The sequence below is a fragment of the Zonotrichia leucophrys genome, chromosome 10 (genome assembly GCF_028769735.1).
Source record: "Zonotrichia leucophrys gambelii isolate GWCS_2022_RI chromosome 10, RI_Zleu_2.0, whole genome shotgun sequence".
In the NCBI taxonomy this organism is placed as follows: Eukaryota; Metazoa; Chordata; class Aves; order Passeriformes; family Passerellidae; genus Zonotrichia; species Zonotrichia leucophrys.
The window spans coordinates 11,741,156-11,767,635 of record NC_088180.1 but is presented as its reverse complement, the minus strand read 5'-3'; the positions used below and the strand labels follow the sequence as shown (position 1 = coordinate 11,767,635).

General features: G+C 40.3%; 1 protein-coding gene across 3 annotated transcripts; it reads left to right on the top strand.

Moving 5' to 3' along the window:
• Positions 1-236: 236 nt before the first annotated feature.
• IL16 (interleukin 16) lies at positions 237-26,480 on the top strand. 3 transcript variants are annotated; one of them, XM_064722351.1, is made up of 20 exons: positions 237-659; positions 8,337-8,473; positions 9,126-9,258; positions 10,734-10,788; positions 11,278-11,420; positions 13,210-13,320; positions 13,701-13,815; positions 14,017-14,090; positions 14,184-14,397; positions 15,446-15,563; positions 16,716-16,848; positions 17,589-17,676; positions 18,384-18,862; positions 20,389-20,530; positions 21,764-22,847; positions 23,347-23,530; positions 23,722-23,823; positions 24,513-24,765; positions 25,643-25,768; positions 26,014-26,480. In XM_064722351.1, the coding sequence occupies exons 1-20, from the start codon at positions 297-299 to the stop codon at positions 26,205-26,207; spliced, it is 4,248 nt and encodes a 1,415-aa protein (XP_064578421.1). In that variant the 5' UTR covers positions 237-296; the 3' UTR covers positions 26,208-26,480. The 3 variants fall into 3 exon arrangements, with proteins under 3 accessions (XP_064578421.1, XP_064578420.1, XP_064578419.1); XM_064722350.1 differs by having other exon boundaries at positions 10,734-10,827; positions 20,392-20,530; XM_064722349.1 differs by having other exon boundaries at positions 10,734-10,827.

The window sequence follows — 26,480 nt, the reverse complement described above, 5'->3', positions numbered from 1 at the left end:
GCATCACAAACATTTATCAAAAGCACTCCACTCTGCTTGGGTAACATGGCAAGAGAATGAAAAGGTGAAGGAGGATCTAGGAGAGCTCTGCACAGAAGCAGAATTAGCAAGTCATGAGATATCACGTGGCTGTTCTCAGACTGAAAGGCTCTGTTGATTCGATTTATTCATTAGGGCTTTCCAGTAGTGTAGGTTATTAAGTGGGAGAAAGTAGGGTATATTACAACTTACTTTTATATTTCCTTTCCTGGAGGATATTTAGCACCACAGAAGCAGAGAAAACTACTCAAAGTATCATGCCACATAAATGGGAGAATGATAGGAAAAAGAGCAGCAGCTCTCTGAAGATGGATCAAAAGAACAGTGCTGGGAACAGGAAGTCAAGAAAGTTTCGCTCCATTTCAAGATCCCTCATACTCTGCAATGCCAAAACCAGCGATGATGGGTCAAGTCCTGATGAGAAATACCCTGATCCATTGGAGAGCTCTACAAGCTGGGGTCAAGAGGATTTTAACTGCTGTCCCAGAACTCAGCTGCCATACACAGCAGAGGCAGAGGACAGCCCACCTGATCCTCCACGTGTGGTCACCAGCATCCTCCAGTCCAAAGCTGCAGCAAACGAGAACTGCAACAACACGAGAAGAAAGTTCCTCACCAAGGTAGGCAACTTGTGCTGGGTATTGTAATGTTTCCCACTGCAGTAGTTCCTAAATGGATTAATTACTATTTCTCAGGAACTTAGGGTTCTATTGGCTTTTTCAGAACCTATGACCGTGCAGTGTTCCTGCTCTGCATAAAAGGCATGAAAATATACTGGCTTCCCTGCTGTGCTGTTGCACTCTGCTGATGCATAACCTGCTGAAATCAGTGCCTCTAGGCCACTGTCAGTGTTCAGACAAGTACAGCTGGCGTGTTCTATCTGCAAGAGACTCTTCAGCTCAAAATATAAACCTGTCACTGTAGCAAAGTGCTCTTGTAGTGCGATACCATGATATCTCACAAGGCAGGCAAGCATGAATTATATTAATACTGTGTCAGACACAGGAGATTCAGTAGGCAGATGCTCCTTCCCTCTTATTCAGGGAGAAGGTAGAGATGGCTCTAAAACTACCAGAGATGTCACATTTCCTAGAGATGTGAAAAGTCTAAGAGCCTCTTATTACAATCTTATATTTTAATCAGCTATGTGAACCCAAACAATCTGAACAATTTTTCAGTCTGAGTAATATATTTTAGATGGCTTTAGAAAGTTCTTTCAGTAGGATAGCCTAATTTTTCCACTTTCTCCCTACCTGGTGCTGTGATGTGAAAAGGACATCACTGCAAGTGTCATCCTGGCACCTCCTTTATTACCTTATGCCTTTTATCTATGCAGATACATGCTTACCTGAAAGAACTGATTCTTTCACCTAAAACGTCTTCCTTGTATATTCTATTTTATTTTACATAAAATAAAATATATATTGGCTAAAATTAGACATCTATGTCTAAACACACAGTGGCACAAGTGGTACTGAAAATCACAATCTCCCCTTACCCTTGATGATGACCACAGCATGCCCAGCATCACAAAGACTACAGCAGGATGAATCAAGGTGTTTCCACTCTTGAAAAAGTCCCTGCAGAAAGACAAAACCAAACTAACCTGCTATTGCATTCTGACAGAAAACAAGACCCAAGTCCCAAAACTCACTCAGTTTCCTGCAAAACCATGCCAACTCCTCCTTTTTGCAAACAGTCCTTATACACCCTGCTGATGTCTCTTTGAGTGAAGAGGGAGCTGGCCTCTGTGCACTCCCCATCTTTTCTTTTCAAAAGCTGAAGCACTCAGGTTTGTGTCAGCTGCCACAGTCTATTTCCTTGTACATCTCTCAAGTGCGCAGGGCTCCAATAACTGCTGTGATCCATACCCACATGCGACTCCTCAGTATCTTATCTCAGACTGGGAGTTTAGGTTGTTTGCTTTTATAGCTGGCAAGCAGCTAAAACGGGGATCTGAGGAACAGAATAAGTCCCACAATGCCTTTTCACATATAAAATAGAACTGCTAAGGATATAAATCCACTCTTAGGCTGAAGCATCAATGTCACTGAAGGACATGTGTCAGATGCTGACATGAATCAGTCAGCAGCTCAGTCAGTCCCTCACAGCAGCATTGGAGTTGCTTAGTGCTGCTGTAGACTATGAGTACCATTAAATTCCCACTCCAGAGCTCTCACAGCAATCTAAACCTCTTCAAATGCTACTTGCTAATCTTCCATACCTTTCAGAGTCACGGATCAATGAGTGATTCTGAAGTCTTATCTTGGCTTGCTAAGTAGGATGAACATTGGTAACAGCCACACCAACCCTGTCCTGTGCTGCTGAGGCTTTCCCCTGAAGCATGAAAGAAGTGATCTCTACCTTCCATACAGCACAAGCCTGTCAGAACAATCTTCTGTACCACATGTCTTACAAAGCTTAAGCCTTCTCTCTTTAAGAAGTCAAACAGGCATTTTTTCATGTCCCAGTGTAATTCTCTCTCCTCCATCTAAATGTGACACTTCAGAAATTCATGATGTGTGACTCAGAGCCTAAGAATCCTTGTCTTTGTTCAAGAAAATTGATTCCATTCTTTCTGTGGTGTTCTTGAGGATATTCCATTATTCTTCTCCTTTCCAGCACCTCCAGCCCTAAGCGTGACTCTGAAGGTGTTAATAACTCCCACAGAACTGAACAACTTAATATTGCTGTCACAAGGAAGGAGAGAACAATGCCTAAAAGTGCTGCATGATTTAATGCTCCCTGTGTATTTCTTCTCCAGAGTAAGGGGGAACCTGTAACATCAGCATTCAAAATGCAAATTCCTTTTTTTTCTGTTGAACATCATAAGTGCCTCTCTGAGCCATACTCTGCTGACTGCATGGGATACACCATAAGCAATAAATTATTAGCAAATCAGTGTTGCAAGACTAAATAATAGATTTTTTATTCCTCCTCTAATATTCTGTCAGCAATGAGAGCAGATGAACTGTCTTTTAATTAATTTGGCTTCTGTGGCCCACTATTCACTTATATTGACTATTACTTGCTGTGTCTAGAGGCCCAGGGTTACCCTGGTGTCACTTGTTCAGACACTTTCTGAGATGAGGTGCGCTTGGTATGGTATGGTACGGTATGGTATGGTGTGATATGATATGGTATGGTATGGTGGACTGCCAGCTGGTCTATGTATAAACAAGCAGATCTCCTTTACAGTTTGCTTCTCACAAAATCAGCAATTTTCACAAGGCCTGAAAGAAAAGAAACCAAAGAAATGGTAAGCAGCATCTGATACCCTGAGCACGGACACAGCAGACACTGTGGAAGATGTCTTTGCCTGCTCAGACTGAAATCACTCCAGTTGTTGGAGAACTGGGCAGGAATAGATGATATCAGCTCCTTCAGAGAACAGCAGGCTCTGCTGAGTGTGAGACCTGCTGCAAGAAGCACTTCTACTACTCATTCCATTACATCTTCCCAACACCCCCAAACCCCTGGGAAGTGCTGAGAGCTACAATGGGGCTGGTAGAAGGGTTGAAATTTCATCTAGAATAAACTAGAATAGAAAAGGGCTGAATTCTGATGAAATAAATGCAAGAACTAAGCTGACCTGACTGCATGGCTTTACTTAGTTCTAGAAACTTCTGCATCCCTTTTATCCTTTAGTTCCTGACTCTCTTCTTGAAAAAGGGAAAAAAGCAAAAGGTAATTTTTGTCCTTTGGTCATCAGCAGAATATAATTTTATTAACTTGCCTTGATGCAAACACCAGTTAGCTGGCCCTTTTGTACCAGGACAAGTGCTATGGCAACAGACTGTAATGTCTCAAACACAAGCCCACGGGCAGGATGGAAAACCAAAGCCAGGAGAAGAGACTGTATTTATTTAGATATTTATGTGTTCTCCTCAGTTTTCACACTTCTCTCTTTCTGTCTGCCCAGCCTTCTTGCTTTTGGTGCCCATCACCAGGTCATCCCCAGAGCAAGCTGGGAGAGGAGCTGTTCCATTAATACAGCATGTGGTGCAAAATGCAGGCCAGTAAAGGCTCCCAGAAGAACACACCAAAGAGCAGATGGCAGGGGAAAGGTCCTTCTGTAACATCTGATGTGCTGAATTGTCAGTCTAGGGCAAGGCTTGGACTCATGCCCTGCTCCCTGCATCATCCTGGCTTTCCAGCTTCTGCCATTTTACTGGTTTCAAAGGGAATATGCTGCTGGGAAAATGAATTACACCTACTATAAATACTTTTAAAAGACTAAGGCATTGGGCTAGGGTACGTCAGAACCAGTGAAGGGAGTTAATGCCAGAGAGACTCTGGCCCTTTCTGTCAGAACTGATGCAGAAAAAAAAATGCTCCTTGAAGAAAATCCCCAAAGACCATATTCTCTCAGAAATCCCAGCCATTTCACAGTCATAAGACTGTGAAAGATCAGAAAAGCTAAATATTTTAATAAATTATTGTCCTGCTGTTAGATATATTTTTCCTTTTATTTTTTCCTTTTTTTTTAAACCAGCAGTCAATTAGCTCATTGTCATGCACTTGGTTAACTGAGTCCAAGACCTTACTTGAACTAGCCTTGTATAACATTTCAATTCAGACAATCTAACTACTGTGTCTTACTTTAAGAGTGCACAAAAGTTTTTCAGTTTTCCACAGATGCCATGGTTACCCTTATTTCTAAACAACATCTGGAATTAGATGTTTTGAGATGGGACTCTGGGTTAGAAATGTCTAATGAAAGCATGAAGGAAAAACGAATCTTTTAAATGGCAGACAAAAAACATTCTCAGAAGCTTTGCACTTTGGATGACAAAAAATGGGAACAGGAAGAGAGAGTTGGCCTGGATGTACCAATTGTTTTTCCAGAAAAAACACAAGAAAAGTTAATCTATTCTCACCTGTGTAACATTCCAGAAGGCTCTTAAAGTCCTTTACTTTTTATCTTTCAGCCAAGCAGACTCAGTTTAAATACAAATTTTGCTTTGAGTGGAACATACAATGCAGATAAAAGTTTCCTCAGAGTCCTGAAGTGCTGGAAGACAAAGCAGAGAGTTTATTCACTGGCAGAAAATATGTGTTTAAATATATGTTGTAATAATGAAGAGACAAGGCTGACCTAGGATCCACCTGCCCCCACCTCAAATCTGACAACCTTCTTTTTAGCAAATTTTCAGTACTCACTGTATTCAGACCTACAAATCCCCTTTCAAAACAAACAGAACAAAAAAAGGGGATCCTTTAAAAAGGAAAGGGATGTAAAAATAAATACTGTCTTTACTCTTGGAACCATCAGCAGTATCTCTATGCATAAAATAATCAGAGACAGGAAAAAAAATATTAAAGAACTAAACCCAAAGCAAATTGACTGTGCACACAAGAATTGGTCAAAATTTATTTTTCTGAAGAACAGCTTTTATTAATTTTCTGTCATGTTGCAATAACTTGGATATGAATATAATGATCTATATCCAGGACCCAAAAAATACAGATATTGACAACATACAGATATTTGCCACATGTCCATAGACCAGTAAAAATTTATTTTTTTTAAGTAATTCACCCAAATGAATTGCAGCAATGATTGAGACACAAAGCTAATTTGAAATATATCCCAACTGGGTAATATGACTACAAATCTAAACAAAAATTGTTCCCAGGATTTTTCTGCTGTGTACAAGGGATTTAACCTCTACTTTCCTGGTGACTAAGTGCATGCAACTAACAGTTCTTGGAAAAATCTTCATATCAGTTTATATTTGGTGATGTTTCATATGGATGTCCCAATAAAACCCAGAATTTCCAGCCTGGCACATGTCCCATTGTACAGAATACAATCTCTTCCCCAAAAGACTTTCATGGTGTTGCAATGAAAAACCTCAGAGCCAAACCCACTGCTCTCTGTGATATCCTGTGAAACTGGGCAGAGATGCAACACTTTTGGACAATTAATTAGGAGGATATTTATAAATATGATGAACACAGTAGCTATATACTGTGAACAAGCCATAGGAAAGGCAGGACAGCTTTTATCAGAGATGAGCTGGGAACAGTCTGAAAAGGCCTATGAAAATCAATAAAATGAAGTGTGGAGAACAGCTGTGCAAAGTTGTGTGTGTGTGTCTGACAGGTGTCTGTGAGAAGATATGTGTATCTTTCAAGGGAGCATTTCACAAGAGTAGGGATTCCTAAGAACAGAAGCTGGCAAGTCCAAACTTGAATTCTGACTATAGGAAAAAGGAAGAAAATGACTTTCTTAAACACTGAGTTTTAAACATCATTATTCTTTCACAACAGCCCAAATCCACAAGCAGCTGACATCTCAGAAATACTCAGCCAAATGGCAGAATAATTTCCTGCCTTTAATATCTATCTTACATCTCTCATGTTTTACAACAAGCACATCACCTTATTGAAAAACCTGTGAGTTTCAATGGATGCTCCATGTATGCAGAATCTGACTTCTAACGTCATAATCATGCCTGAAATAAAGGACAGTGCAAACAAACAGAAAAGGAACTCACATTTTTTGCTACTCAAGATCTCAAATTTTAAGGCATCAGAATGTTAATCTTTATTTTGTTACCATGCCGAAGACTTCAAAGAACTGCCATAAGATCATGAAAAAAAAAGAACATAATGTAATCCTGATTTCAAGTAAGCATTTCCCAAGATATTTATCTTGGGTGAAAAGTAAATATAAAAGCTCCAAAACTAATATTACAGTTCAAGCCAACTGGTTTAAGATAGAACTCTGTCCATGCTTATATCCTTACCAACATATTACTCACCAGAAAAATTCTTCACAAACAAAAAAGGCTTCATAAAATTCAGACACTCCTCATCAAAGGCAGACAATCTGGAATGCAAGCAAACCCACAGAGTTAAAGAGTCAGTCAATACAAGTATAGCCCTTATCCATTACCTACTGAACTCAGCCTAGGGCCCCAAGTTAAGTATTTCATTCATTCACAGCCTTAGATTCACTCTGGCAGGTTTCAGAATGGGAGCCAGGCTTCGGCAGTCAGCCTGGAAGATAATAACCTTTATTGACATTGCTGTAATTTGCATTTTGTGTTTGCTGTCACTTAGGAATGATGCAATACCTATTGATTTTTGGTGAAGCAGCACAATGATTCTCATCCTCAGGGCTGGATGAATTCTGCCTAGGGAGGCAATGAAGCCCCACTGATGGTGAAAGTGGCTACACAGCTTTCCTTGTGCTCTCAGAGGACTACAGATTACTGGAAATAGTTTATGCACTTTGACCAGGGGCCCTGGGAGCAACACAGACAGTTGACCACTGTTATGTTTTGTGGCCTGTCCTAATATATGAAATTTGCCTCCCCTTCAGAAATCTATACCTCAGTCACACAAATCTCTTGGGAACAAGCCTGGATCCAGGATACACTGGGAGCCCTCTTCACTTTGTGGAGTATGGAGAGGCTGGCGAGGGCAGAGGAGGTGGGTTCAGCTGGGAGCAGAATAAGGGAGTGATTTGAATGATTCTCTTGAATCAGGAGAAATACTAAGCAAATGGAAAAGAAATTGTGTGCTAACTTTCCAGCTTTCCTCGTCTCTTTAGAATTTTTAGGTGTTCACATTGTGCCACAGGAGTGCAGTTCCTAGTCAAATGTGTTGTGCTTCATGTGCTTAGTTGCTCCATTCTTTGCTTTCCATATATGTCTCAAAGCACTACTCCTTCTGAATGGCCCTGTGTTAATGATTCATAACTGCATTGAAGATATGCTTACAATTAGTCCTCCAGATGCAATGCACACTACAGCAATTTCAACCAGTCTGGAGTGGACAAAAAATTTTCCACTGCTGCAGACCTCTCTGGTCCCCTGCCCCCACTTAACAAGTCAGCAGCAGGGGTGGAGCTTCTAGTGGTTTGTATACACTTATTTTGCTTATTTTCCATTCAGACCTCTTCTGTTTTCCAGAGCATTTAATTTTCTGGCATGTGTTTATTTTCCTCCCTGTCTATTCTTACAATAGTTAGCATAGGCAAAGTCTACCCAGTTACTATGAAAAGTCTGTTATTTGTTCTCTTCCCCTCATGCAAAGGGACACTATATTGTAATTCTTCCCTCTTGTAGCCAGAAGCCACTGAAGTCCTAAGGAAAATAACTTCTGTAAAACACTGACTCTATAACACCATTGTTTTTTCTCAAATGGACAGTGTTAAAGGCTCCTGTTCTCCTGGGAGGCAACCTGGTTCTAAGCCTTTCTTAAAAAGATTCAGAATAAGTGTAAGTAACTTTTAACAGTTTAAGTACATTTTTGCTCATGCAAACTCTCATCTTCTGGATCAGGACAGCTGCATCTGCAGGCTGTGTTCAACATCAGGGAACAGCAGCTCGGGAATGAAGCTCTCCAGGAGCCCGAGATGTGCATCTTTCTGGAAAGGGCTAACAGGGAGCCATGTGCCTGCTGAGGGCTCAGCAAACAGGTACAGTACATGAGGAATTAGCAAGTTATTACAGAGACATTTGTTTGCACAGAGTTTGCACAACCAGCTTTTTGTGACAAGCTATGCCTTGAAGCTCAGTTCCAGAGAAAAGAAATGGTGTCTGGGAATCATTCCTTACATTGCTTGCAGTTGGAGACACAGGTCAAGATTGTAGAAAAATAAAACTGTGACCACTCAGGGATCTATGCTGCTCAATTACACCAAGAAATAAAACCTGGAAGAAGAGAGAGTGTACGTAACATGAGGTTTTCAAATTGTGATTCCTTGTTAAAGGGCAGTGTAGGCTGGCATCAATCCCACAAGGACACTGGAAAGCAATGCGAGTCAAGGTTCCTGACAGGAAGTAAATGTAGTCTTTGATCAGTTTTTCAGTGCAAGACAGCAAGAAGGGAGGAATTTCTTGCCTGAATGTCAGCCAGTGATCACCAGGACTAGGCAGAAGAGAGCAGCAATGGGGAAAAATCCTAGCAGGGGATGGGGGTATCACACAGCCAGGCACCTCATGGCAGCACTGGTCAAGGCAGAGGGAGAGCTGCACTGACTCCTCAGATAGTGAGACAGGTAGCACATGGAACAGGGGTATATTATTCAGTGTGAAATAATATACAAATGTTTCTTTTTTTCTCTTAAGGGATGGTTGCCTGAGCCCAAGGGATGAACTGTTAGCACTAAATGCACAATCACTGAAAGACCTGCCTAGAAAGGAGGCTGAGTCTCTGATTCCCTCACCAACACGGCTGGTGAACATCATGATGGCTCACAAAGTAAGCATGAGCAACTGTGGGGTGATGGGACATTTACTTTAGAGAGGAGGGAATTTGCTCATTCAGACATTTGAAGATGGTTTTGCCTTTCATGACAAAACCCAAAACCTCCTGTGGTCAGACTCTGGTGGCTTTCAGCATAGCTTTTTCCCAGATAAACAGAGGCTGTGGGGAAGCCAAGGCTCTGGGAAACTCTAGCAAGGGCCGTTCAAACCCTTCTTTAGGAACACACAGCTTGCCAATGTTAATTTTCCATTTAGAAGAAAGGCAGAAATGGATTTAAGGGAAGATCCATAAATCCCAGAGAAGCCAGAGAGCAGGCCCTGTGACAAAGCAGTTCTGTGAATCTAGGATCCATAGTTAATAGCAAAGACTTTTCAGCCAGCTAGCTTGGCAAGAGAAACACTGCAAAATCATTTCCAAAATTCATCTTTAAGGATCTTCTCCGTGTTTCTAATTCTGAGGAGTTCCCTAAGGGAAAAGCCTTAGTAGGATTTTGCTACTTGGCAATACCCCCACCTGCTGTCCAAGAGGAAAATCAGCATTCCATAGGCCTTGTATCTCCAACAGAACTTCTGAACGTGCTCTGACACTGCTCCTGTCGCAGCTCCTGCAGAATAACACTGAGCAAAAATTTGGCATATTGTTTTATTTATATCAGTTTCCATATGGTGTCTGTATTAAATAATGTTATTCTTTTAACTGGGATTCCCTCAGGATCAAAATAATTGTGTCACAGAAACAGGATCAGAATCAGGACTAGCAGGAACAACTCCAAAATTATTCCTAAGATCAACTGTTGTTCAGATGTGATTATGTACTTATTTTCCAACAGCTCTAAAAACCTGTATTTAGAAAGCTAGTTTTTAAATGCTAGAATTAGGGGCCACATTTTCAAAAGCAACAGGAGATTCCAAATGGAAGGTACTGATTTTTTTGAAAGCTCTTAAACTTAGTCCTCAGAGGTTTTTGAACGCTCAGATTGTATTTTTACTGAAAAACATCCATCTGAATCACAAGTTAGACACCTATCCACCATTGCATAGATGGGATTAGGAATTTTTCTCTTGAATTTAACACTTCCCTAAGGTGTGTAGGGAAGGGTAGCTCATATTGAAAAGTATGAGCTACCTCCAGAAATCAGATAAGCATGGCTATTTCTTACTCATCCATCAAGCTATTCATCTGTCTGGACCAACTGGGGGGGTCCAATTAATTTTCTGTTCATTTTATCCAAGGACCTGAATCTCTTTCTATCTTATTACTTTGTTATAATCATTTTTATAGCAAAGTTTTGCGCTTCATTCCCCTTTATCCTCCTATTTATCTTAAATAATGAATTTTGCTCCATGTTAGATTCAGGCTGAAATCTATGCAAGCCAAAGTAGAAGAAATTTGGTTTTTTAAGAATAGATCACTTTGGAAATTTCTTGCATAGCCTTGGCTTTTGTTTGTTGGGTTTTTGTTTGTTTTAGGAAACACCAACACGTAAGGACAGGCGTTTGGAAATACAGAATGGTTTTCTGCACGGTAAGGCTGCATGCCAGCGGACTCGCAGTAACTCCACCAGTAAGTTGCAGAGCAATAATCTGTTTTCTTGCAATACTCAAGGGGTGCAGACCACCCCATTGTGTGATGGTGCTATGGCGCTAAAAGAAATGTTGAACATTGTCCAATTTTATTCTGGGATCCTTAGCTAAGAATTGCTGATGAATAAAATCATCAGCTGCTGTATTCACAACATCCTGCATCCCGGTTTGGTGCATAAGGTTTGCATTTTATGGTTTGGGGCTTTTTTTAATGGTGTATTCTAAATAGGCCAACACATTTTTGGTGGGGAATGCATGCTTTTCACTATATTTAATATTAATTACTGTTGCCAAAGTGACAACTGAAAACATCGATCCCTTCTCAACGAGATTTACAATGGGAAAACCATTTCTGGGTAACATTTGCCTAACATGCCTGTTCTGTTTGTCCAAGCCTTGTGCAGTAACTGGGTTCTCTGCCCACCCTCAGGTGCGAGCCCGCTCTGGGCCGGGGCTGTGGAGGGCCCGGCGCCGTGCAGAGCTGGGCCCCTCAGGGAGCGCCCACCCCACGGCCTCCACGCCGGCCGAAAATCACTGTCACAGCAGCTGGACTGCCCTGCAGGGAGAGCCCCGGTGAGTGCCACAGAGACACCTGAGGAACACACGCTGCTGTCCCCAACAGGGCTCTCTGCACGACCATGGCGCATCCTGCCAGATCCCCCTGCCCCACAGGCCCTGCTGAGGCGATGGTCACTCTGCCTCCTTTCTCCCCCAACATCTCCTCTCTGGGTGGGGGGAGAGAAGGAAAGGCTCCATGCAAGCAAACCCCCATTTCTCCATGTTCTCCTTCCCATTGCCCAGCAGGTTCTATGGTGTGGCTAAATTCCCAAGGGTGGTTTACACCACCCCGCTCTGAGCCCCAGTGCCACCAGTCTCCCCTGGCACCTGCGATGGCCCAGTCATGGCCAAAGGCGGGTATGGACCGACCATGGCCCCACTGAAAAAGACAGATTTAAACACCTGTTACAGGAGGCTGGAGACTGGCTCAGGTGCTCTCCAGATAGATGCCAACTGATGCATGAGATGTTGGGAAATGTTTCAAGTATTTATGGCCCCCAGACTCAGACCTGGAGGAGGAGATGGAGGCAAAGCTCCTCACACTCATCTCCCACCTCCCTCCCTGCTGCTCCCTGCCTTCTCCTGGCCCATCACCAACCCTGAGGGACCCAAGGCTTTAACGGGAATAAGGAGGTTGCAAACCAGAGCACAAACCCAACCAAACCACACCTGAGTGCACAGACAAGTCATCAAGGATTCATTGGGTTTCCTTCTCCTCAAAGGTCCTGCATGGCTGCCCATTTGAAAAGGCTCCTTGGCAGCATCCTGGCTTTGGGTATTGCTACCCACCACAAACAGAAATAAAAAATACACCTTCTCACACAGAAACAAAGGAAATTTGAAAATTTCCTGTTTCAGATTCAGAAGACTCATACCAGAATAAACAGTCATCCTGGTCTGACAGAGGAATGCATTCTGGAGAGTGTGGTTTTGGTGTTACATACCTGTTCACCTCTTAGTCCCATTCCAAATCGCATGTGGAATAGATAAGCTGGTTTTCATGTCAAAATTGAGATTCTCACATATGCAGAAGCCATAATTTTGGCCAATTTTTCACTCTTCAACATCTGCTAGTTTCACTTTGCTGCATTAAAAAAAAGAGAAAAAAAGTGTTGAACTCTCTCAGATGTGTAATGAGTGCAATTAACTCTGACCCTGCTGAACTTCATGCGTAGCTAGCTTTGGGTAATGACTTTTGTCAGTGCTTAAATTATCTTGTAATACCCAATTCCATGTTGAAATAGGAGGTTTTCATTAAATATTTCACTAAATATTTCATTAAAAGTTTATTAAAATGGGACAAATCTCAGAGGCTGAATTTAGGAAATCCAGCAGAAATTAATATTTTGGGGAAAATGCTGAAAACAGGTTTGGTATGTGCCAAGATAAAGTTTTTAGCCACAAGATGAAGGAAAGATTTTGAATGTCTTGATTCTAGTTCAGTTCTTGAAGGCAAAAACTATAATACCTGTTTATATTCCCTAATGACCACAAATGGGTTTGGGCATGGGGACACAAGCCAGAGCACAAATATATCTTTCTTCACCATTGTGCCACTTCAAGGACCAACATCCTAATTTTTCTCCAATTTAGTCCCTACAGGAAAAGTTCAGTGAGCAGAGATTTTCTGAATAACAAATACAATATGAAGATTACAAGGATTTTTTTTAAAGAATTTTTAGTACGATCAGTTATAAGGAAGAAAATTTCAAATAAACAAGTTGCTGCAATGTATGTTCAAGAATTTCTGTTTATGCATAAAAGAAAATGGTGGGTTTTGTTTTTTTTTTTTTAATGTTCACAGGCAATTTCGAGGCCATCTAGATCCCTAAGTACAGCACAACTTGTGCACACATCCTGTGGCTCACAGGCTTCAGTGATTTCAAACATTGTATTGATGAAAGGACAAGGGAAGGTAAGACTGGCTCTGTTGATTTACTGTGATTTTTACTTCATGTCACAAATGTGATCTGCAATCTGCAGAGAAGTGACTGCAGGTTGTTACTTTTGGGCTGCCAGTTCATATCCAAGAAAAAATTTAGAAAATAATTTAGACACCTTCCTATGTTCATACAATGTGAATTAATTGATTGGAAAAAACAAAAAGCAAAACATGAGAGGATTCTGCTGAAATTCCCATTTACTTTTACTTCAGGAATGTGATTGACTATTTTTTCATGTGTTATACTACCCCACTGACAATACTGCCCATGTACGTAATACAGAAGGAACTGCAAATGAACTGTTATGAAAACTGAACATGGGTTCTCACACACTTTTCCTTTCATAAATTAGGGTTTGGGCTTCAGTATCGTTGGTGGTAAAGACAGCATTTATGGACCAATAGGCATCTATGTCAAAACCATCTTTCCTGGTGGAGCTGCTGCTGCTGATGGGAGGCTGCAAGAAGGTGGGAAATACCTCTTCTCTCCCTTTTCCCACTTCCCAAAAAATGACTGAAAGACAGATTGAAGCTGAAATGAGCCCTAAGTGACTTTTACACCTGCATCCATTTTTGCATTTGCAAGAGTCTTTTGGAGTGCATGTATTTTATCATGTAACTTATTGCACAATACAGTAATGGTAATATAAATTTTCTCTTTTGAAACAGGTGATGAAATCCTGGAACTGAATGGAGAGTCCATGCATGGATTAACACATTATGATGCTTTGCAGAAATTTAAGGTTATGTATTCTCCCTCCAGAACAACCTCTGGTTTTAGACACAATGTGCATGTGAGCTTAACACATTCACTCACTGTCTGTTCTTTCCAGCAGGCCAAAAAGGGTCTTCTGACACTTACAGTCAGGACAAGCTTCAGCACACCTCATTCTGCTTCCAGCTGTCAGTCACCCCTCCTGTGTCAGTCACTGAGCTCCAGTACATGCATAACCAAGGAAAACAGCTCTTTCAGCTCAGAAAATGGAGCATTCTCCTTAAATCCTACAAAGCCCAATGACAGGGTCATAATGGAAGTTACCCTAAACAAAGGTGAGTGCTGACATTGACTGAGCACTGCCAACAAAGCACTGACTGACAAACCACTGTTCATTTGCTCTGTGAATGTCTTCCCTCACAAACCTGATTATTTTCCTGAACCAAGTTTTTTTAATACACTAAATTAGATCTTGGTGCCTGTCAGGGCTAACAAGTATCTATCAACAGCAGGATTTTGAACACCATCTGTCCTCAAGAGCCAATCATTGAAGAGTTTTTGCTCTCAAGCATTAGAGTCACATTCAGATCCTTCACTTGAAAGAGTAAAGCTCTTGCCAAGAAATGCCTCTTATTAAGCAGACTGTGCAACTCTTACCCGTAATTATGCAAGCAGTTAATTTCACTCTTGAAAAGGCTTAAAGCCAAATAAAATAAGTATCTACATCTTCTTGTAGTTCTTTCATCTCCTCTCCAACTGTCATCATCTTCTTTTTATAAACAACTACTGGCACAATGAAATAAACTTTTAAATATGGGAACATCAGAGCAACAAACAAAGCAAAGCCTCTATGAGGTACCAGTGACTTACCAAACACACAGGATGGGATCTGACATCAGTGATTGTCCAGAGCAAAGAGGGTAAACTCACAAGTCTTCAGCTGTATTATATAAAACAGAAAGAAGACTGAAATTATATAGCTAACAGTAGCCATATATCCTTAATTTTAGCTTTTCTTCCCTGTTAATTTTAGCTCCTAATTTTTTTCCTATTCTGTCTCCTTGTAAAGTCATTTGAATTCTTCTATACTGACAGATATTTTGCAAAACAAAACTGCATTCTATTGTGTCTGTTACACTTTAATCATGAAGGGGACAAAAGCCCCCATAACAACCCCGCAATAAAACAATAGAAAGGTATAGAAAAATGCAGTGGAAGCAGCAACACATACTGAATGTGCAACACTCATGAACACAAGACTTTGGTTCTGGTTTGTGCAGAAAAAAGAATTACATCTAATTAATTTTTAGAAGGCTCTTCAATGGTTTGCTTTGCTTTGACTGTTTCTTATGGAGTTTTTTTAATTATTATTGATCCTTTCAGAGCCAGGTGTTGGCCTTGGAATTGGGCTATGTAGCATCCCTTACTTCCAGTGTATTTCAGGGATCTTTATTCACACCCTCTCACCAGGCTCAGTGGCACATATGGATGGGAGACTCAGGTAGGATGAGAAAGGGTGGCTGTCTTATGCTACAAATTTCTCATTGATCTGTTTTATGAGTTTGTTTTTGACCTATTTGAGCAGGAAGAAATACTGATTTCTGGGAATTTGGGGTTTAAGGCACATATGCTATTCTCAGGGTTGGAGCATGTCTTCAGATATGTGAGATTTCCAGAAATACAGCAAACCAGTGAAATCTCTTCCTCTTGTCTAAGCTGTGCTTACTTTGAAGGTGTTAGACAAACTACTGGAGGTGATCTCCAAATGAGAAAGTATTTGGAAATACCTAAACACATCACATAACTTGGCTTGTCTGAGCGCTCGATTTCTTTTCTGATACTAGCTCCTCAAATTCTACCACTTCTTGCCCAATAGAAAAACAGATTTGCTGAAATGAGCTTTAGTGAGAGTATAGAAATTCACTTTCAGAGATTTTTGATCAACTAGTAGTGTTGAACATATTGAGAACTGAACTGACCACAGCAGCTTCAGTGAAGTATTTTTGATTTAAGTTTAGGTGTTCTGTAATCCTCCTCTCTAATACTTTAGCTGAAAGAACTGTAGTCTTAAATGATTTGAATATTTGTATGATGCAAATCAGTGCCTTCAGTCAGGCTCCTAATGTGTGTGAGAACTAGAGCAGAGCAAGGCAATCTCAGTTTCCATATGAGCCGAATTTTGATTCCCTCTATAAAGATCCAGTTTAGCAGATTTTGATAGTTTGTCATTGGATTTTTTCTTTTAACGGGTTATTCACTTATGTAGCAGAAAGATAACATCGTTTCTGACTTTAAAGAGCACTAACATAATATAAAGACATGAGAAGCAAAGTGTTAACTGGAAAGGAAGGTGTAGGTGGAAGCCACAGCTGAGCTGCAGACAGCAGAAAGAACACCAAATGTGCACAGCTAAACATGCAGAAAGCTCAGAGGTTGCATGCAACATGGCAGACCAAAACCCCTTGACATCCAACTCATTCCCATTCCATTTTCTGTAACAGGACAGAAAGACAGATTTGATCTGTAAGAAAATTAATTAGGCCGACCTTATGAACTTGATTTTTTTATATTTTCACATGAGTAAGATGAGGTCAGGAGAAAAATCTTTGTTCACATTCTCTCTCTTTTTTTTTTTTTTTTAATATCTCTCTAGGTGTGGAGATGAAATTCTTGAAATTAATGAAACTTCAGTACAAAATACAACCCTTAATGAAGTTTATGCTGTGCTGAGCCATTGTGATCCTGGTGCAGTACAAATCATTGTTAGCAGACACCCTGAACCACAGGTAGCACAGTCTGTATTCTTTCTGAATTTCAATATAGCATGTATTGAGAACTAAGAGGGAGGAAATGCTGATCTAACACAGGTGGAAAAATGTTGACTACAAAGATGCTTATCTCTTTATGATCATCACTCCACACAAAAAAAAATCTGAGATATACACTCTCTTAAGTAGAATCATTTAAGATTTGAAGATCACTGGTGACAGTCTTACATGAGGTTCTATGCAGTGAATAAGGAAACTAAAGAAATAATATTTAAGGAATAACCCAAAACATAATTCTTATGTAAGAAAGAATTGACAGTAATAAGTAAATAATTTGAAAGAGGGAACATGCCTCCCCAAAAAGAAATAAATGTTTATACACTACCTTTCAGTAATTAAAATTTAGGTCTTGCCCTGCCAATATTTATAATTAAATTAATATTGAAGTACAATATTTTATTCCTGCAAGATTTTTCAACAAAATCTTTCCTAGCACCAAATACTGTAGAAATTATTATTAAGTTTAAATTGTTACATTAACTATGCTGTATTGAGTTACCTTACACTGGTAAATCCAGGACTCCACTTCCAGTGAAATCTACAAAAGAATGTTTACCTTTGAAAGGTCCCATTTTACCTAAACAGCCACTAAAAAGAGCATATCTATAGATGTGCTTCATATATACTGGGATATATACAAATATAATGGCGTGCAATTAACTCACCTCATAAGAGTAAAATGGCATCATATTTCCTAGGTGTCTGAGCAACAGCTAAAAGAAGCTGTTGCACAAGCTGTGGAAAGCAACAGATTTGGAAAGGAGAGACATCAGTGGAGTACTGAAGGTAAGGGAATAAATGCATTCACTAAGATATGGTAATTTGGACCTAAAAGATGTCAAGGATGAGTACACACTGTATTAGAATCCTCGAAAACAGTCAAGTGACCCAAAGCAGAAAGAAAGAGGAGGAAACCTCACAGGACAGCTCTCCTAACATGTCTCCATGATATGTTACCAGAGTGATGAGAACAGACCAAGTCTGTCTGATTACCAACAAAAATTTCTTGTGCAAAATTCCTCTCACAGTTGCTCATCCTCTCCAATTCACAAGCTCTGCTTAGAGCTTTTCAAACCACTCTCTGTAAGTGACAGGACTATGACAACAAGGAGCTATGAAGGTGATGCCCTAGGGGTAAGCCTTGTTAATTCCTTTTTTTGTGAGGAAATGCAGTCATGGCTTGAGCTATTTGCCCAGCTTAGGTATGATAAGCTCTTCCAGTAATGATACTGCTTTGAGTGTCTTCTAAAGAACCAACAGGTAACAGTCATCATCAGTAAAAAGATAGTGCTGACATACCTATAGATAAGGAGAATATTATTTAGTTGTTCAGGAGCTTAGTTGTTGACTCTTGACCCTACAAGCCTTCATTGCATAAATCACACCTTTGCATGGCCCGAGGATGATACTTAGGGGCAGATTTCTTCAGCTGAATCTTAGAAGCGAGCACTCTGCCTGTACTGAGCAGGCATTTGTCCATGTTCCTGGTGCAGGTGCTAAGAGGCTGGAGCTGAGCTGGCACGGGAGGCAGCCCTGTGAGAAGCACACGGACAGGAGCACGGGCTGCTGCAGCCGCAGGGCTCAGCGGCTCATGACCCGCTCCAGCAGCGACAGCAGCTGCGCCCCCCGGGCCTCCTGTGCCCCTGCTGCTGCTGTGCACCAGCTCACAGACCTGACAGCAAGGGTACACAGCGTAGATGTACCAATCACCCAGCAGCCTGGGCTGCTCTACTCATTCTCTGCCAGTAATTCAGGGAGAAATTCCCCTCCCACCTGTAGCGAAGGTGGTCGAGCCTTGCAAAACACTAAGAAGTCATCAGAGATCCTCGTTAGAAAACCTAAATCATCAAAGCCCAAACCTCCACCAAGGAAATACTTCAAGCAGGACTGCACCTGTGATGACCAGGCTAATGCAGACAGAAAAGAAAAGCTTGTATCCGAAGTGGCTGCATCACCTTCTGAGAGTGTTCAGGTAAAGTAAAATTTACAACATTTTCCTTGTGTCTGCGTATTTGTGAGGCAGGGGAGGAGGCAGGCAAAGCGGCATTGCATGGCAGCAAGAAGAAGAGCAGGAAAGAAAGAGAAAATATATATATATGTGAGAACTGGGGGAAGAAGATGAGGCTCTTCTGTTTTGAAAATAAGGCAAGTATCTTAGTGAAGCCAGTATATCACAAAACGTTATGTTCAAAATAAGGTCAGAAGGCAGAGAATTGTCGGCAGAAAATCTTCCATACTAAGGTATCTGAGTTAAAATCCCAGTGAGAGCAGCTGCACGAATGAATCTGAGTCCCTGCCTCTCCTCACAAGCATGTGCCATTGGTGGTAATCAAGCATGCTCTGCTTCCAGGGTTATGCCCTAGGCTGGGCCTGGAGGGGTTTGCACAGCCTCTGATGCCAGCTTGGTGTGGCTCACCACAACTACCTGTGTCACAGAGTCATATCATTTATGGAAGTAGTCATAAAACAACAATTTCTTTGTTTCAGTAGTGGATTTTTATTGGAAGAAAGTACTAACATGTGCAGCAGGGAATCTTGGGCTCAGATACATTTCTTGGAACCAAGAGGTATTAAATAAAACCATTTAACATACATCTTTGTTGATGAGATACAGTATTTAAAAACAGTGTGCATTTGTATATTACTAAATTTCAGTTCCCTCTCTTATCTAGGGCAACAGAGTGTGTTTCACTTTTGCATGAGCGTGAAGGATTGTGAGATCTGCATGTTGAAACAAAATTGTGGTTTGTTTAAAACTGAAACTTCTTTTCTTCAGGTTTAGTAACATGGGAGTAGAAATGAACTGCTCTCAATGCAACGCAAAGGAAAAATACAAAAAAAAATCACAGAAAAAACCAAACCAAAACAATAAATAACCAAACCAGACACAAAAACCACAAACTGCCCCCCCAACCAGTTCCCAAACTGCAAAGATCAATTCAAAATTATACAGAGCAAACTGAAGTCCATATATAATGTTAATATCTAAGAAAACTTCAGTTAAGCTTCTTAGGTAAGGTCATTTTTAGCATCCCCTAAGTAGAAATCACTGCTAGAAAATCAACTTTCAGAAGTAAAATTAAGGGCAATAAGTACTTGTTGAACTTACCACTCCCTGCAACTTCTTACTCTTCGTACTTAGTCATTCTAGATGAGAAAAACCTAAATCTTAAGATCAATAAAATCCATGAAAAATCAAGATCTGTTCAGGAAGACAACTTCCTCTATTAAGATTGTCTTTATATCTATTTATACCCAAGAGAGAAAACTTCTGGTCAGAATGTATTTCAGATCATTAAGAAAAGGTTTTATTAGTGCTTTAAATTTTTTTAACCCTTATCCCCCACAAATTTTGTATTACTCAGTCTGAGACCTGCATACCACAATTTTAAATAGGGCTTCTAGTTTTTTTTGCAGATTCAAATATTTTTTCAGATTCATATATAGTGTGGTTTGCATAATTGCATTCTGACACACTTCTCCTTCCTGTTTGTTCAGCAGGAAGTTGGAGAAGCAATGCTAGAGAGACATCAAACCCATGTAACCCACAGTGTCTTCACCACTTCTCCTACTGCAAGTGACAAGGAGCACACAGCTGCTGCTCCAGGGGGCAGAGATCAAGAAAGAAAAGAAAAATTAGGTAAGTTTAATTCAATTAACTTGTTTCCCCCAGCTAAATATGTAGTATTTAGTTTGGATTTCAAAATGGGTATTGAGTTGACTTCACTTTCTCTTTAAATACAGTCTTCAAACCTTATCTCTAAATTTTGGGATGAACAGACGAAATTTCAAATTATTGATTAATCTCTGTAAAGAAAGGGAAAGTAGATCAAAATCAGCATAAGAGATGATTTATTGTAATTTTTAAAAATTATTAATCTTTGTAAAAAGATAATCTAGATCAAAAGCAGCATAAGCGATGATTTATTGTAAAAAATGTTAATGGACAGGTACAGTATTTCTGTATTGCTTCAGATGAAACTGCTTAGTTATTCTGAACATTTCACATTAAAGCTTAGTCTTAGCATTTCTAAAGGATATTTTTATGCACAATTTCAAGACCCTAGTGTTGCAATGGTACAAACCACTGATAAGTTACTTTTCTGCTGTGCTAGTTAGAATTAAGGAAACTTAATGTTAAGGGAACAAGACAATCTCAAGAGGTCTCTTACAACATACAGACTTATGTAATTCTGTAAGTTATGGCTCAGATAATTAAAAACAGTAAAAATGTTACCTTAAAAAAAGTTCCCACTGAAGCAGAAAACAGCACCTGTGCAGATGCATAAACAGAACTTTGCTGCCATTCAGCTCCACCATGTCTAACATTAAAATGCTTAATTGCTTTCTGAAGTAAAAAATATTCCCATATTAGAATCAAGTTTTTACTTATCAGAAAAATCAACTGGAAATGCCTGAGGAAATGTGAGGAAGCATAAATATAGAAGATCTTCCTATGATAGTCTTTTTAGAATAGGATATACTTATAAATGTAGGAAATAAATGTTTTTTAAAAGAATCTACTGTAACACCAGCTTTTTCGCTAGGCAGCAAAAAACATTGCAATTTTAACTTTCTATTTTAGCTGTTACATCCTGTATCAAGATTTCAGCACCCCAGAATGTCAGTATTTGTAAACCCTCTAAAAAAACAATCTCGTATTTAAGTGTGCAAGAGCCGGTTTTTCAGTCAATTTCAGTGTCTGGATTCAGAACTTATGGATCAAGAATTATGAATTTTTAAATGTTTAAATTTTTTAGAAACTTCAAAAAATTTATCAGAGGTTTGAATGAAATTCAAGGTTAATGAATTAATAATGATGCAGCGAGTAGTAGATGGATGGTTGTTTATAATCCATGTCTTTTTATTACAGGGAATCCACTTTCATCAATACAAAGGCCTGTACTTAAAAGACAAGCACGGGTAGATTATAGTCTTGATACAACAGAAGACCCCTGGGTTAAAATTTCTGACTGCATAAAAAGCTTATTTAATCCTACCATGAGTGAAAACAACGTCCACTTGGATTTGCAACCTGGCACAGACAAAAAAAAGGAGAATCAAAATCGAAGCAGCTCAGAGACAGTTCTGAAGAAATCAGAATCAGAGGGTTCCAAAGTGCTAAAATCAGATGAAAATGACAGTGTGAAAAAGGGTCCTCCTGTTGCACCAAAGCCCACCTGGTTCCGCCAAAGTCTGAAAGGATTGAGGAAAGCAAATTCAGATCTAAAACCACAGGCAGATCAAAGTCCTCCCAACCAGGACAGTGTTTCCAGCAAAAAACAGCAATCCAGCTTCTCACGTGTGTCTCCTGGAGGATCATCAATAAAACAAAGAATAAGCTCATTTGAATCCTTGAGTGCTCCACAGTCACCTGAAAAAACCCCCCGAAGGCTGAGCCTAAAACCATTGGTGCAGAAAGAACCTTCTCGCCCTGCAGCAGGGGCAGAGGCAGCTCCAGCCTGTTCAAACCAACCCTTCCACCCACACCATGAAAACAGCCACCAACAGCCACCTGTGGCTACAAAGAGCCTGGATAGATCTTCCTCTCGCAGGGAGAGCATTGACAGAGCAGAGAAAAGCAGCTCAGAGAAAAGCAGCAATGCCAGCACTGAAAGTTCATCAAGTCTCCTCACTGCAGGGGCTGTAAACTCCCATCTTGTGTCAGTAGCGAAAGCGCACAGCCTGAGGTCACGGAGCTTCCCTCTCACTGCTGCCCAGGCTTGTGAGATAATGAAGCCATTTGATGAGAAGTGTAGCAAAATCTATTCCATCAGCAGCCAGGTGTCATCTGCTTTAATGAAATCATTGCTTTGCCTTCCTCAGTCCCCAGCCTCTTCTGGAAACAGTGCATGGGAAACTCTGGACACAGTGTCTCAGTCCTCCATGGAGGAGGATGGGCCTTCCACCTCAGCTGCGAGTGAGAACCATCACCTGGACACTGGCTTTTCCCTAAAGTAAGATACCATATTTAAAACTCAGATTTACAAATCAGCACTGATGAACAGCTGCACTGATTCACTGGCAGATTAAAGTTCTAAGGTAGCAGCACACAGAAGTAAAACACAGACTAAGTTAAGAACTTTTTAGAGCATGAAGGTTAAATGACTCAGGACTGTTAATCTTTGTTTTGATTTGTGTTATATCCATACATGCACATTTCAAACATCCTCCTATTTAAGGAGCATTATTTCTAATATCTCCACGGTAAGACAGATTTAAGTGCATTTGCCTGAGGCCATGAAATTTTTCTCATTATTTTATGCAATGGATTGTACTTCCTTTAAGTGAACACGATTAATTTCCATTTGCCTGTATTTATAATAGTTGTAGGAGTTACCACCCGAATTACATGCTAAGACGAAAAGATAACTTCTCCAAAATTGCCCTTTACTTTAGTGGGTATATTATCTCATAGCTCAATGTTTCTTTTTTGTTCCTGTCACAATGGGACAGCCTCTCAGAGCTGAGAGAATACACGGTGAGCCTGGCAGACAAAGGGAAGGAGGAAGACAAACAGGAACAGGGCTCACCTCAAGCATCCGGTGTGTTGGGGCAGTCAGTCATTTCTCTGCTTTCCCCTGAGGAGCTGGCAAAGCTTATAGAGGAAGTCAAAGCCCTAGATGAAGAAACCTTAAAGGTAAACCTGCTTTTTTTTTCTTTTTTCATGCATGATTTTCAGAAAGCTGTAGAATGAATGTGTCTGGTAAACTTTGCAACTTAATATTATGCTTATGCCACTAAGTCTCATTAAAAAATGCACAACAGACTTTCCAATCATTGTGACATATCTTCTGGAAAGTTCTTGACTTCATTCCTTTCTCTGCCTAGGAACTTGATGATATTCATGTTACAGTTTTGCATAAAGAAGAAGATAGTGGGCTTGGATTCAGTCTGGCAGGGGGCATTGATCTGGAAAACAAAGTGGTAACAGTAAGTAGCATCTTAAAAATATTCTAAAAACAGCCCTCTATCTACAAATACATACCTAACTGGTTTTCTGCTACAGTTTTTGGCTTTTAGATAATCAAAGCAGGCAGCTGTATTGATAGGGTTGGAAGGACCATAGTGAGTGAAAACAGGTTCCTTCTGCACAGAGCAGCCTCTCCGGGTGTCTGGTAGCAGTGTCCTGCTTCCTTGGGTGCCTCCTCCCCAGCAGCTCTGAAAGCTGAGGCAGAGCACACAGCCCTCAGCAGGAAATAACCAACAACTTACTCACATGCTTATAGAAGACCATGCAGGATGGTCTGGAAAAATGAGGTGGGTAAAACACATCAGGGGTCTGGAAGTTAGAGATAAGTCTCACACCTCCTTCCTCTCATGAGCAGCAAGGGGGTCAGGAGGTAGAATATGCAAGGTACATAGCACAGGTAGCACAGTTTTAGCCATCTGGTACCAGGGCCAAACTGCTCCCCTCGCTTCTTGAGGAGGGATGTGCACAGGAAAGCTTCTCAGTGCAAATTTATTCATCCTCCATCCTGAAATGTGATAGAAGCACCTTATTCCTGGCAAATAATAAAAAATGCACATGGTATAAAGTGTTAACTAAGGGGTTTAGTGATGTCCTGTTTTCCTATTCCCTTGTGTGTGTGTGTGTGTGTGGTGACTGGGCTCTTCAATAGGTTCACAAAGTATTTCCCAATGGCCTGGCCTGTCAGGAAGGAACCATTCAGAAAGGAGATGAAGTGCTCTCCATTAATGGGAAGTGTCTGAAAGGTGCAACTCACAGTGATGCCTCAGCAATCATGCGACAGGCACGGCAAGCCAGACAAGCTGTTGTTGTCACCAGAAAACCCAAAGATGGAGAAAAAAATCTCAATGTTTCAATCAGCTCTAGTACATCATCAGTAGCAAGTGATGCCTCACAAGAATCTGGTAAGTTTAGAGGCATTATCTTGCAGCCCTCACTTGATAAGTGTTTACTCATCACCTGAAATCCAAGTGTTCATTAAACCAGCAGTGGCTGTATAAATCAGTGAACCCTGATTAAAGACAGCACAGTTAATAAAACATTCCTAAAATAGACATTGAAATATTTGAAATAACTTTCCTGAAAAGGGAAAGAATTAATGGATTTCTAAAATAAAAGAACTCTTAAAAATCCCAAGCATGATTCTCTATGTGGATTTCTGTAGATGTACAAAGATGGCTATTGTAGCACATCATCTAATTGAAGGTATAATGACAACTCAGTGAACAGTGATTCTTTATTCTAATATTGTTACAAGACTTGTTCTTCATGAAAGAGAATTTCAGTTTGAACAAACAATATGCTATTGTTTGATATAGCAGGTGGCTACATCTGAAACACAGCAAGGTCAGAGTTTTGCAGAATATTTCACTTTCAGAATAGTTTTGTTTTGATTTGGTTTTGGTTTTATTTCTAAAGCATTAACTGTAGATCTGTAGCTTTATTTCCACACTGCAAATTAGCAGCCTGGTAGTCAATTACAACTTCCTAACTAATATGAAGTCAAATATTTCCCTTAGATTTTGTTAATTTAACAGATTTTTATAATTCTAGTTATATCTCACATTTCCATTCTCCCATTAATTCAAACATAACTTTCTTTCCCCAGCTTCCCAGAGGGCCTTAAAATGACATAATGAGAAATTAAAAGCTTTAGTTTTCTCTTTCATTTGGCAGTTTATAGGACCTTTGCAAACAATCCAAAAGTTAATTTCTTGTAACAGATGTTTGAGCTTTTTAGACTGTGTGCTGTCCATGTGGTAACCTTCCATTTGTTTCCAGCCACTGGGGATACAATCTGCACTGTAACTCTAGAAAAAACATCTGCTGGTTTAGGATTCAGTCTGGAAGGAGGGAAAGGCTCTATTCAGGGAGATAAACCCATCATCATCAACAGGATATTTAAAGGTAAACACACTTAACATGTTCCCAACTCAGGCAGCCTTGTGGGGTTCATAACTGACTGCTGATTTATAACTGTTGAAATGTTATTTTCTCAAATGCAGCATTATATTGTTCAGTGCCAATAATTTGCCTGCTGGGACCAGGTGGTTTTTAGCAAACATACTGGTGATCCACTCACTAGTAAGTGAAAGATCCATTAAAGTTTCCTCCACAGAAAGAATTAAAAGGAATTCATTTTCTGTCCCCAGGGACTGCACTGGAGCAGAGCAGCCCTGTTCAGCCTGGTGATGAGCTCCTACAAGTGCACACAACTGCCATGCAAGGACTCACTCGTTTTGAGGCGTGGAATGCAATCAAGGCATTACCTGATGGGCCCATCACTGCCATCATCAAGAGGAAGAATCACAGCTCTGTTACCAGCAAGTCATCCAAAACTTTGTAAGAGGAGGGATTAGACTACTTTGGAAACAAAGGATTTTATTACTTGCAGGCACTTGGCTGCCTCAGCAAGATACTCAGAAAGCACCCACGAGGAGTACACTGGAGCTTACTGCCAGTTACAGAGAAAGCTGTCTGGGATTGACTAAAACCTGCAGGAAATGGGCATGATTCTTATTTCAACCTTCAGAAACAGATGTTACAAAGTGTATAATTATAAAATAATGACTTTGTTAATAATACAGTGGTTGTAATAAAATCCTTCATAGCCATAGTA